This window comes from Ahaetulla prasina, chromosome 8, assembly GCF_028640845.1.
Source record: "Ahaetulla prasina isolate Xishuangbanna chromosome 8, ASM2864084v1, whole genome shotgun sequence".
Classification (NCBI taxonomy): Eukaryota; Metazoa; Chordata; class Lepidosauria; order Squamata; family Colubridae; genus Ahaetulla; species Ahaetulla prasina.
In genome coordinates, this window is record NC_080546.1 from 60,855,104 (window position 1) to 60,869,216 (window position 14,113).

Below are 14,113 nucleotides of genomic sequence, written 5' to 3' on the forward strand. Positions count from 1 at the left end.
TGCAAATCAGTGCTTAAATCCATTTTATTATAAATTGTTTCAATTTATCCCTAGATTTTCATTTAATTTCTGCTTCACTATAATTAACATTAGGGAAATGGGATATGGAATATGTAATTGTTATTACATATTCAGGAACTTTTCAGGAATTATTTTCAGGCACTTTCACTGATTTTCTAGGGATAGAAATTTGTATGATATGAAATGCAGGTGAATTCAAAATGAATTATCTTCAAAGCAGCTTTTGACCATACTGTAGATTTTGTACACTGTATATTTCAAAATGGTTTTTAAGCTCATTTTGCATTTGGTTTCTTCACTCTTAATCTCAAATATTGGTCCATGAAATAAATTTCAGTGGAGGAGAATTTGGTTCCTTTCTCTATTGACACTATTCTGCGCTCAAAGAAATAGTCTATGAGATATGGATATAATGGCATTTTAGCATTCTGTACCATCCTAGTACTTATCTATCATTATTCAATTCTTTCAAGTGAATTGATTGCTTTTTCTAAAAAAATTCATAATGGGCATTTATGACAGTTATGTATAGTTCTGAATTGAGACACTAATGTAAATGGAAACGATGCAGTAATGATTCATCAACATAAACATCTTCCCTGCCACCTTGAAAGAGGCCGTAGTGAGGCCCCTCCTCAAGAAGCCCTCCTTGGATCCAGCTGTTCTAGCGAACTATCGTCCTGTCTCCAACCTTCGCTTTGTGGCGAAGGTTGTAGAGAGTGTGGTGGCGTGACAATTCTCACAGTACCTGGATGAAACTGCCTATCTCGACCTGTTTCAATCCGGCTTCCGGCCTGGGTACAGCACGGAGACGGCATTGGTTGCATTGGTGGATGATCTCTGGAGGGCTCGGGGCAGGGGTTGCTCCTCTGTCCTGGTCCTATTAGATCTCTCAGCGGCCTTTGATACCATCAACCATGGTATTTTGCTGCGCCGGTTGGAGGGTTTAGGAGTGGGGGGCACCGTTCTGCGGTGGTTCTCCTCCTATTTTTCTGATCGGTCGCAGACGGTGTTGGCAGGAGGGCAGAGATCGGCCGCGAGGCGCCTCATATGTGGGGTGCCACAGGGGTCGGTTCTCTCGCCTCTTCTGTTCAACATCTATGTGAAGCCACTAGGGGAGATCATCCGTGGTTTTGGGTTGCGATGCCATCTGTACGCTGACGATACTCAGCTGTACATTTCCACCCAAAGCATCCCAATGATGCCACTGAAGTGATGCCCCGGTGTCTGGAGGCCGTGCGGGTCTGGATGGGGAGAAACAGGCTTCGACTCAACCTTTCCAAGACTGAGTGGCTATGGATGCTGGTGTCCCGATATAGCCAGCTAACGCCATCACTGGCTGTTGGGTGCGAGTCATTGGCACCCACGGAGAGGGCTCGCAATCTAGGCGTCCTCCTGGATGTACGGCTGTCTTTAGAACAGCATATGATGGCCGTTGCCAGGGGGGCTTTTTATCAGGTTTGCCTGATACACCAGTTGCATCCCTTTCTGGACCGGGATTCTTTATGCATGGTCACTCACGCTCTCGTCACTTCCCGCTGGACTACTGTAACGCTCTCTACATGGGATTCCCCTTGAAGAGCACTCGGAGGCTCCAACTGGTTCAGAATGCGGCCGTGCGGGTAATAGTGGGAACAACCCAAGGCTCCCATGTAACACCTGTCCTGTGTGAGCTGCACTGGCTTCCGGTGGTCTTCCGGGTGCAATTCAAGGTGTTGGTTATCACCTTTAAAGCGCTCCATGGCATAGGACCGGGTTATCTACGAGACCGCCTGCTGCTACCAATAGCCTCCCATCTACCCGTGCGCTCCCATAGAGAGGGTCTCCTCAGGGTGCCGTCGGTCAAACAATGTAGACTGGCGACCCCAAGGGGGAGAGCCTTCTCTATGGGGGCTCCTGCCCTCTGGAATGAGCTGCCTCCGAGGATATGTCAATTGCCTGATCTCCGGACCTTTCGCCGCGAGCTAAAGACCTTTCTATTTCATCGTGCAGGGCTGGCTTAATGAAGTTTTTATTGGGGTTTTATTATAGTTTTATATTCCTTCAGTTTTTAATTTAAGTAGTTTTTATGTTTTTTAACTTTTCTGAGTTGTGCTTTTACCCTGGTTGTAAACCGCCCTGAGTCCTTCGGGAGAAGGGCGGTATATAAATTAATTAAATAAATAAATAAATGTTCTAAATAACTTTGCTTATATCAATTTTAGCAATCCATCCCCTGAATAAATAGATTGCAACATGAATTATTGAACACTTGTTCTAATCCCCTTTGTTTAATTCAAGAAAAGAACTGGTAATTACCTTTTTTACGGGGAGAGGAGCAATAACCCATTATTTTATACCCATCATTGAACAAATCTTCCTTCTATATGGCCAGCAGCCACTTCCCAATTTCTCAGTCCCTTTGTATCAATGTATGATACTGCAAATGTTTTCAGTTTTGCTTCCTTAAGCTGCCCAGCACTCCCACCAGCTGGCCAAGAGGAGCACTAAAATGTCAGCTAGCCAGCACTGTTTCCTTATCCTTCCTTTAATTATTTAAAAACAAACAATTGTGGGATATGCCAAAGATACTATCAAGCCACAAAAAACAATGTGGGAAAAACAAAACACAGCAGCACTTTATTTGGGGGGTGGGAGTGAGGAGCCCAGGGGCTGATTTGTTGCATTACTGCCTCAAAATCTGGGATCGCCATTCTACAACCACACTGGAAGGTATAGCAAATATGTCAATAAAGGGAGTTTGCTAGAAGCCTCACAACATTGTGCCACACATAACACCCCAGAATTTAGATTGCTGTCTCTCTTGTAATCTACTGAACAGTATTATAACATACTGTATTGACATGGCCATTCATACCTTTTGGTCCCTTACACAAAGTAGTTCAATCCTTTTCTTAATAAGCTATTACATTTGAATCTCTCCTGTTTTTTAACTAAGGCTCACTTTTTTTTCCTTACAGTATTGGTGGTAATATGAAGCTTTCTTGGCACCGGTATATCTGTCCGTTTTTTCACCTGATCTCCTGAACCCGCTCTGCATAGCAAAGCAAGTGGGATAGGTTTTTTGGGTCCGTGCAGTTGAAGTCTCCCCAGACGCTGTCAGCTTGCTTGATCCACGCTGACCCAGAAATGATGGGGAAACCTTTCCAAGAAAACAGTGATTAAAGGTTCCTTAGTATTTTCAACAAAAGAAATACCGAGGAGGAAGGGAGAGGCGAAGGCCTGAGGGACATGAGTGGGCGACCAGATGGGCCGGATCCAGGCACTAGCCTGGAGCGACTGAAGGGGCGGGAGCCAAGATGTTCTAAGGGAAGGGAGAGCCGGATGGTCTATCAAAGGGAGCAGCACTCCTTCGGAAGAACTCTCGCTCTCTCCTCTCCTCTCCTCTCCTCTCCTCCAGTCGACTCCCTCTGGGGAATCGTGTATCTCCTCCGTGCTCCTCCCGCCGAGGGAAGCGGGAGTTCCAGGAAGTAGTAGATAGGCGGATAGGACGGCTTGTTGGCGGTCGGTCTCCTCCATCTCGGAGCAAGGCTCCTTCCTTTAGGCGGGGCGATCTCCCGCCTCAGCCCCTTTTTAGGGAGGAAGGAAGGAAATTGGGAGGGGCGCAAAGAACAGAAGCAAAGAGGAGCCTCCTCTATACTGGGGTGGAGAGAGCGAGCGCGACGGCGGCTCCTCGCGGGAACAAAGAGGCGCGAAAACGCGAAGGTTGAGGGGAAAGGGGCTACTCTTCGTCTTGCTCTAACAGCCGCGGAGATGGTGAGTTCTGGGAAAGGGAAGTGGAGGGCATGTTGATCGCGATAGCCTCTCCCGACTCTTAGCACTTGGAAGCGGTGCTTCGTGCCGGGCCGGAGTAAGGCTCTGCGGTGGCCGTGGGGACGCTCCCCTGGGATAATTCTTTCCACAGCGGCTAGGTCGATATTAGCCACTCCAACCTTGGGTCGTCCACCTTTGGTAGCCAGACACAGCCAATAAACCGCATTAGCCCTCCAGCGGTCTCCTGGCAAGGCGTGTATTTTCCGAGAAAAGGCAAGGTCTTGTTTCGCCTCTTGCTTATGGAGATAGATCTGGTCTCTCGTATGCTGAGAAGCACATCACTATAACGCAAGCTAGGCACGTACGGGAAGCCATAATGTTTAATTTACACTGTCCAGGTTTTCAGAAGCACGGCTTTTACATTTGGTTCCAGTATTGCTGCTGCTGCTGTTTTGTTTTCACCCAAAATAAAATATTAACATCTTTCCTATATGCACTGAAAGCAGTTCGAGGATTTTTCCCTAGATTATTTGGCCTTGGAGTGAACTCTTAATGAAGTATCTATTTGATGTTTCTCATCAAATCTTAAGGCATCATCGTCTTGCTCTGTTAGCTGCTGTTCTGTGCTAGGAACCTTCTGTTATTGGCTCATGTGTATATATGTATTTTAGAATGGACAACTCAAAATAATTTAAGTAACATCTATCTAGCTATACAATGGATGTATTTAAAGTAGCCTTGCCAAGCAGAATAATTTAATTTTTATCAGACTGCTGAAAAGGTAATCATTTGCTGAATGTGTTGAGATTTCTGTTAAATACTGCTTTGGAATTCTCACCAGAACCCATGTTGATACCTTATTGGAGTACTATATATAATGTCTCCAATAGTACTATCTTTTTATCTTGGGTGAAAGTGCGATTAGCTTCCCTAATTTTTCAGTGTGAATTTTAAGAGATAATTGTTGGAGTGCCCTTGCTTCTAGTGCTAGAATGTCTTTTTGTTCTAATACCAAATTTTGACGATCAAACTGTTTCTTTTTCATAATTGCTTTCCTATTTACATTGAATTTTCAGATATTGTATACAGATTTTAAAATATCTGCTTATTACATTACTTTTTGTTATAGAAAGGAAAATGACTTAAATTCTATATTTGAAAATAGAAATAGAAATGAAGATTGCTAGTAGCAGTAATTAATGTGGACTGTGTAAACTTAGAGTTTGAAAGTTAATGATACTCTGATCTTGGCCATTATACTGACTTCCTGTGTTGAAAGGCATAACAATACCTTCTAATGATGCTATTTCAGTTGAGACACTAATAAGATTTGTCCTTTTACATCCCAAGATTTTGTCATCATAGAAGCTATAGAGAAAGTTGATATAAAAAAACTATTATGAAAATGTATTCCCAAAATATATCATGTCTCGTGATAAATATTAAAGCAATAAAGCCTTTAGACAAGAACACTTAAAGGATTTTTGTTTGTAAAAACTTTTGTTTTTAAAGTTATTGATTTGTTAGGCTGTCTGAAAAGAAACACATTTTTGCTGTGTTGGAATGCCGTTCTCCATTTTCTTTTGTATTGATGGTTTTTTCCCCTTTCTCAATTTTCAGAAAGAAGAGTGAAAAGGCATGGATATAACATGAATTGCTTAACAAGTTCAGAAAAAATAGGAATTATTTCTCAGTTAACTAAATAAAATGGATGAGTCGGTCTTATTGGATCTGTTGGAGTGCCCTGTCTGTTTAGAACGTCTGGATGCTTCTGCAAAAGTCTTGCCTTGTCAACATACATTTTGTAAAAGATGTCTCTTGGGCATTGTGAGCTCACGCAATGAGCTTCGTTGTCCTGAATGTAGGACATTAGTAGACTGCAATGTTGATGACCTTCCTAATAATATTTTGCTTGTTCGACTACTAGATGGCATCAAACAAAGGCCTCAGAAATTGACTAATTTAATGACATGCTCAAATTTATTAAGTGCCCAAACTAGCACTGTTGCTAATTGCATTCAAAAAGGCCTACATAGTTCTCAAAGTGTCCAGCAACAGAGAGTACAAGCACGAAGCCCACCTGTTAGGGTAAGTGACCAGTATGCTAAAAATATAAACGTTGGGGTTGTTTGACAATCCAAGGAAAGTAGAATTAGGGTGTTATTCATTCAGAGGGCTCATCTAGAAAGTTCAACATTTTAGCTTCATGAAAAGAAATTTAAACATAATTTTAATTATATGGGGGTCAAATGGAGCATTGACTGTACCAGTTCTTTGTTGCTTCTGACAGCAATGGCAGAATCTAAAAGTAAAAATTAAAGGAAACACAATTTGGTGAAACTTTAGAAAATATTTATAATGAAATCAGTTATTTATTGATGGAATTGATTCCTTGACTACATTGTTGAAAGGAATAGGGAAAAAATGGATGACTATCTCCTAGCGATGTAGTTTCATCTTGCATTGTAGATCTTGCACTCAATGCTACAGCGACTGTTGGAAGCTGTAATCCAAAATATTTATAGGTATTAGCATCTGCAGCAATATGATACCAAAATGACAATTCATGTACAATATCATCATGCAAATACTGCCATTTGGTTCTTGCAATCCAAAGTCAGACACAAATATATAATGTGTGACATTTGCATGATGTTTATTCCTAGCTATTTGCCTCTACAGAATAAGCAATTGCCTGTATTAGTTTAGTATCTCTGAATTACATTATCACCAATACATTCCTTCCTAAATAACATTTATTGGTAGTTGATTAAAAAAAATTCCTATGTTTCTTTAGCATAGGAATGCATTGTTTCTTCTGCCTGCTTTTTCTCCCTGAACTGAGGATGCTATGGACAGCCGTTCTTCCACATTTTGCATTTCAATTTTTGACCTCAGTGTTATATGTGAACTGCTATGGTTAAGCTTAATAATGAAAAGAATGTTAGAATGCTTTGGTAAGAACCTATGATTCTTTTTATGTATGGGTGAGAGAGAGACCGTATACTTATTTTTTTAGGCTACCGTTCTAAAATATATGTTAAATTTTGGAAACAAAACAAGTTTAGGACTGAAATGGAAGACCTCTAAGAAATATCAAGGTTATAGGAAGAACTGGAAATTCAAAACATTTTGCCACTTTATGGGAAGCCGCTAGGAGTTAAGCTTGACAGACAGGAGACTACTTTTTTCCTAACCCCAATGTTTTCCATATAAATAAAGTTAAAATTAAAATGAATGTTTTCAAATGGTATTTGTGCAAAACTTCAGTTCTTAATATTATACCTTGCAACTAGCCAAACTGCCACCTGCAGTTTTTTTCTTGGCTTTAATTGTTTAAGCTAAAATTATATCCGTTAGAGTCCTGCCTTTCCGTTTCTGATGCTAAAGACATTTCAGATGTTTCTCTAGAACAGTTGAGGAAACCAGTCAGCCAACAAAGTCTTTAATTTTACTGTCACACAATAAAGATACTTAGAATGCAAGAGCAACAAAATTTCTGCCTTTTTCTTGTTCTAGATAATAAAGGATGCTAGTTAGTTTTTCATGTATATCCACTTATTCTTTTAATTTAGAAAAAAACTTATATCCGCACCATTTCGTTACAGTTGTATAGTTCCATTTAAATGTTTTCAGTTCCATTCAGTATGAATAGTCAGTACTTATATTCTTATACAGCAGCTTGACTTAATTTCATGGCAATTCATATCGCTGAATGTATCAGAGTAGTTATTTATTTCAACTTTATTCAGAAATTAATTGAAAAGATAATTTCATAAGATGATTTGTATAAATTTATTTTTGCTTAGTAGCAGGTCAGATCAGATTCCTTAAAAAGGTTTGCTCTCATCCAGTAATATTTGCATGTGCACTGCCTCTGGGTATAGTTTGAATTTGCTATGAAGTGATTAAGTGCTTCATCAGTTTTGAAGAATGCATTGTAGTTAGACTGAGAAATAGTTCAAATAATATAAGGAGTGAACAAAGACTTAAAAGCACTCAAATATTTAAAGTATTTTTTGTTTAGTTCCTTGACTTTCCCATACTTAGAACATAGACTGTTATATCCTTGTAGAGATTGGCTCCCCACAGAGATGCAACTGGTTGCTAAGAAAAGGAAAAGATTCGAAAGCTGTAAGATCCTTTTTATATTGTAGTGCAGAGGTAAGCAATGTGAAGTGTTGGATTCCAATTCCCTTAAGTTCCCCCTAGCATGAGTTAGATCAGGGATATGGGAATTGTAATCTAATGTAATATAAATAAAACCTGACATGTAATTTTTCTACCTTTATTTCATTGTAATTTGTCTAAACGATGTAATTCTAGTGCCAGGCCAAACCTGGTAAATATGTCTTACTCAGAAATGTTATTTTGAATATTATATTGGGATGTATTTTACTTTTTACCTGCCTTGTATCTAAGTTGTGAGTCTTTTAGAAACAGTTCCATGATAGATCATGTCAAAGACATTTATTTATGCTTCTACAAGTATTCAAGATTGCCCACAAAGGACAGAGGTTATTTTTCTTTTTTCTAAAAAATATATGAAAATAAGATTTAAATTTTAATATGTGTGGTCTTCAACTTCCAGAATTCTCCAGCCAACATGCTGGAGAAGCCCAAGAAACTTCCATTTACGTGTATCCTGCTTATACAAATGCTACATATTTCTAAAAAAAACCACCCAGTGTTTTAAAGAGTTTCAGCATTCTTGTGAATAATTAAAGGGTCCAACTTTTTCAAAAATTTTAGAGAAAAATAAATAGTGCTGACTATTTCTTTATTTGTAATCTGTTCTGCTTTCCAGAAAAGGAAGTGCAATCCTATTTCATTTTTATTATATTGTGATTAAGTGATGTAAACAAAGGATGTATTTAGCCGATATTAAATTATTGTTCATAGTAAATGTAAAATTGGACCATGTTCACATAACATGTTGCTATACTACACAGTTCTGCTTAAATTAAACTTCTTTCAGAAAAAAATTGTATAGCCTTTTAAAGTCTAACTTCTCAAATAGTATATAACCAATAAGAATCTTTTATAGAGGTTAATTGTTATATGTCTTCATCAGGTAGGTTCAGACTACTTTCTTTGAAATTGAGAAATGTAATTCATGCTTTTTTTTCTCCTTTTTTACAGCTTGTCTTTTCTCTTTAGTTCAATTAGAGATATCTGATGTCTTCCATTTCATTTTATTTTAGATTTTAATTTCTATTAGATCTATCATACAATATTTTTTGTGTTAATAATGTTTTGTAAATAAAAACAGTGCTTATTTTTAGTATTGACCATGTTAGGAATTATGCTTGATTTCCTAGGAAATATCCTGATTTGTGAATTAGCTTACATATAATGAATACCTGTAGGGATTCCTCATACAAGTATCCATATAAGTGTTAAAACAAGTAAAATAACAGCAGCAACATCACAGTTGAAGCTTCATCCTTTTTCTAGTGCTTTGATATCATATACATGTAAAAAAGGATTGGTTGTGCTATTATGGTTGCCTTCTCCACTTAGGTATGAAGGATGAATATGCTTGAGAGTGGTGAACATTTTCCTCACTGCTTTCTTGTAGAAACAGCACCAGTAACACAAGATTACTATGATGTCATTCATAGAAATATCTAAAAGAAATGTTAATATTTAGCCTCATAAATTGAAATAATCCTGAGAATTATTGTCTCAAAATACCTCAAGATTATATACAAAGCGAGCAAATTCTTAAGCATGTACAAATTGTTCATCCATCTTATATTTAATTTAGAAGTTTTTGGACATTTTAGTGGTAATATGTATGGTCAGAATTCCATTGACAGCAGTCTTCCTTCTTCTCTTTCTGTATGTTAGATTTAGAGGAAATCTGTTTCTCTTTCCCAGGTAGGTTGAAACTGAGATTTCATTGAAAAGAATGGAAATGGCAGTTTTCAAAATAGAAACTAAAGGTGTCAAACATATTAATAGTTTTATATTGAAGGTAGGATTTCAGCAGATTTATTTAACCAAGCACTATTATTTACGGCATTCAGCTACTGGGGAATCTAATAAGAGATACAATTTTGAATGAATCAAATGGTCTTTTTTTTCTCTTTAAGGCAGGGGTATCAAACTGATGGCCCACGGGCCGGATGCGTCACACACAGGTCACACCCACCCTGGATCTGTAAAGGCAAAAAATGTCATGATATGTCACGTGACACGATTGAGTTTGATACCCTGCTTTAAGGAAAGATTTAGCTACCAAATTTATTTATTTATTCTTACTTAATATTTATACTAACATACACACTTACTGATTCTATCATGCTACTCTAATTTTATTTTTCAAAAAAATAAAATATTGTACAATATAATACAAATAATAGAACAGAATAGAATAAAACACACAAGGAATTTGTCTCCGGTGCATAAGCTCTCAGTGTAAACAAAACTATCAGAGATCACCATCTTGAATTCTGCAAATTCTGTATAATTAATAAAGTGTTAATTATCTACCAAATATAGCAATTCATTCGATTCAGTACAATCAATCTCAGTCTCAAAATGATACATGAAATAATAAATTTTTCACAAGTTTTCTGAACACCAGGGAAAAACATTTCATATATTTTTAAATAATATTGTTAGTTGTTAATTGAAATTAATGTTTTGTCGTACTGCTGAATTTATTTTTTAAAAAGTAAAAAAGTATTTCTATTTATTGGAATGAATTATTTGGAGTGGTCTTTTTTGTATTGACATCTAAGTTAAAGAAAATGTGGACCAATACATAATGCTGTGCTGTATTCAGTATTACATTGGTATTTTTAAACTTAATTCAGGAATGTTCCCTTATGTAAGAGGTATTCATTTTTATTTCTAGTTCCTGAATCCCATGCACTTTTTATTACAGTAGTTTCCCTTTTCTTTACTATGTGTATAAATTATTAATATGAATTTTTAATTAGTTTTTACCTAGTTAAAAGATGAATTCTGACATAGATTTCTCAATGTCATTGAAGACATTTAAACATCCATGTCCATTAAGGGGGAATTTAATAAAATTTAATAAATTTATTAAAATATATTTAATAAAAATGCAATGTGATTTAATGAGAATGCATTAGAATAGAATTCATGCTATTATAGTATTTTGCTTTCACAAATGCAAAATTGAATAGAATCAGAAATAAAGTGTTCAATAAAAATAGGTTTATTTCATACCTGCTAATTATAATTTCTGTCCTTTAAACTAAAATTTAAGAATTTGTGGATAATATCCAAATATGCTTTAATTTTCTGTTCTGAAACTTTTTCTTGCTCATACAACTTTTCATAATAATCTCAAATTTATTTTTAGCGGAACTACCTAAAGTACCAGAAAAAGTAAAAGCTATGTTAAATGAATGAATATCAATGATGGAATTGTCAGAAGTGATTAAGAGACAAAAGAGCAATAAAACACCAGAACCAGGTGGACTGCCAGCAGAATTTTACAAATGTTTACAAAATACTCTAGGCCCATGATGGTGAACCTATGGCACGCGTTCCCAAAGTGGCACATGAAGCCATATTGGCCAGCACTGCTCTAGGCCCATCAATGTTGGACGTCTATAATGAAGTATTGATTGATGCAAAGGTACCAAATTCATGGATGAAAGCAAATATTACTTTAATTCTGAAATAAGACTCAGATTTAATGCAGATGAAAAAGTACAGGCACATATCTTTACTGAATGCTGACTATAAAATACTGTTTTTCCCCGAAAATATTTTCCCTGTCTTAAAAAATTTTTTGAACCCCGAAATAAGTGCTTGGCCTTATTTTCGGGGATATCTAATTATTTTGGGGCGCACGGAGCAAGATGGGGTTATTTTTGCTGTCTAATGACCAGCTGTGCATGCATTTAAATATTTTCGGGGAGGACTTATTTTTGGGAGAGGGCTTATTTTCGGGGGGAAATGGCATATGCTTCAATAATGGCAGAGAGACTAAAAAGGTTTCTAAATGAATTTATACATTCAAACCAAAATGGCTTCTTGCCTAACAGAGAGATTACAAGCAATATGAAAATGATTTTAAATACATTAAGTTGCTAATTTGGCTGAGATGGCAAAAATCTCAGCCTTTTTGAAAGACAATACACAAGAAAGATACTTAAATGAATGGAAAAAATGGATTGACTATATCCAAAATAGATATCAGACTAAGAGATATCAGACTGCCTTTGAATGATTAGGATATATTATTTCTGATTGCTATGGGGGAGGTTAGAATTTGATGAGAATTGCAGGAGTATAACTGAGTTAGGAAACATTTTTAGCATATGCTTGTTTTATTTTTAAACTATACCTTGTGTTTGTTCCGGGAAGTCGGGGCGGGGGGGAGAGGGAGGAGGGGTTTTTTGAAGGGAGATGGGGGAAAAGGGGGGGAAGCTTTTTTTTTTGTAAAAACTTTTTCAATAAAAAAAGAGAAAAGAAAATGATTTTAAATACATTGGAATATTATGAAGCACATCCTTAAAAACAAATGGTGTTGATCTTAGATGTGCAGAAAGCATTTGTTAATGTAAATTGGCAATTTATGTTGTCAACTAAAATCTGGATTTTGGTGAGATATTTATTAACATGATAAAGGCAATATACCATAAACGGCAAAGGTAAAAAGAAAGGTTAAAAAAAGGTAAAAGGCAAAGAATTTTAATATAAAAAAAGGCACAAGACAAGGATGTCCACTATCTCCTTTACTATTTATATTGACATTGGAAGTGCTAGATAGAAATACTAGACAAGATATAGAAATTAAATGCATGGAAATAAAAAAGGAATAATATAAACTACAGGCATTTGCGGACGATTTGGTCTTTATCTTGTAAGACCCACAAGAAAATGGACTTAAAATAATTAGGAAAATAGAAGAATATGGTGAAGTTGCAGGACTGAAAATAAATAAAGAAAAAACCAAAATAATAGTTAAAAATGTTACAGACACACAGAAAAAAGAACTAATGAGGAAAATAGGTATACAGATAGTCAAGAAAGTTAAATATTTAGGAATTCAACTAATGGCAAGGTATGTAACAATTAAAGAAGATTATTATAAATTGGTGCAACAAATTAAAAAGAATTTGGAGCAGTGGAAAAATCTACAATTATAATTGATGGGAAGAGTATCCTCTATAAAAATGAATATCCTGCCAAGACTACTATATTTATTTCAAACAATACCAATAAAACTGGATAAAATATTTTGAAGAATTAAATAAAACAATATTAAAATATATTTGGCTAGGGAAAAAAGCAAGGATAAGCTTGAAAATGTTGCAAGATTCTAAAAATAGAGGTGGTTTTTGGCTACCAGATTGGGAATTGTATTATCAGGTTTTGATACTTATTTGGAATAGATTGGCTTGAGGAACAAAAGACTATTGACCTTCGAGGGACATGATCTTGAACTAGATTGGCATGATTTTTTATGGTATGGAAAAAACTAAATACTTAGCTATTTCCAAAGACACTATATTAGGAATGCATTATTATTATTGTTAGTTACGAAGTCGTGTCTGACCAATCGCGACCCCATGGACAATGTTCCTCCAGGCCTTCCTGTCCTCTACCATCCCCTGGAGTCTATTTAAGCTCACGCCGATTGCTTCAGTGACTACATCCAGGCACTTCATTCTCTGCCGTCCCCTTCTTTTGCCCTCAATTGTTCCCAGCATTAGGCTCTTCTCCAGTGAGTCCTTTCTTCTCATTAAGTGCCAAAGTATTTCCGTTTCATCTTCAGGATCTGGCATTTTAGAGCGGTCAGGGTTGATCTCCTCTGGGACTGACCGGTTTGATCACCTTGCACTCCAAGGGACTTGCAGGAGTCTTCTCCAGCACCAGAGTTCAAAGGCCTCAATTCTTTGATGCTCAGCCTTTGACACTCAGAAAATAAAATCTGTCACTACCTCCATTTCTTCCCCATCTATTTGCCAGGAATTGAAAGGGCCGGGAGTCATGATCTTAGTTTTCTTAATGTTGATTTTCAAGCCAACTTTTGCACTCCCCTTTCCCCGCATCAAGAGGCTCTTTAGTTCCTCTTCACTTTCTGCAATTAGACTGGTATCATCTGTGTATCTGTGGTTGTTGATATTTCTCCTTGCAATCTTAATTCCAAGTTGTGATTCTTCTAGCCCTGTATTATTATTAGTATGGGAGAAAATTAAAGAACAACATTATTTGAAAATACCGACCTGGCTTTCCATAATAGAGGCACTGATTTATCCAAATGTTAGTGATATAGAGAATGTTACTAGATATAAAGATATTTTAAATGAAAAGGGGAAACTTTAAACTAAACAGTAATTTAGTG

At 36.7% G+C, this 14,113-nt stretch overlaps 1 protein-coding gene across 4 annotated transcripts in view; it reads left to right on the top strand.

Moving 5' to 3' along the window:
• Nucleotides 1-3,441: 3,441 nt before the first annotated feature.
• Nucleotides 3,442-14,113, top strand: part of SH3RF1 (SH3 domain containing ring finger 1) — a 121,740-nt gene continuing 111,068 nt past the window's right edge. Inside the window, exons 1-2 of one of the 4 annotated variants that reach the window (XM_058192435.1) lie at nt 3,442-3,777; nt 5,395-5,862. In XM_058192435.1, coding sequence (XP_058048418.1) covers nt 5,482-5,862 — 381 coding nt within the window. In that variant the 5' untranslated portion in view covers nt 3,442-3,777; nt 5,395-5,481. The remainder of the gene's footprint in view (nt 3,778-5,394; nt 5,863-14,113) is intronic. The other 3 variants (XM_058192433.1, XM_058192436.1, XM_058192434.1) reach the window with 3 other exon arrangements.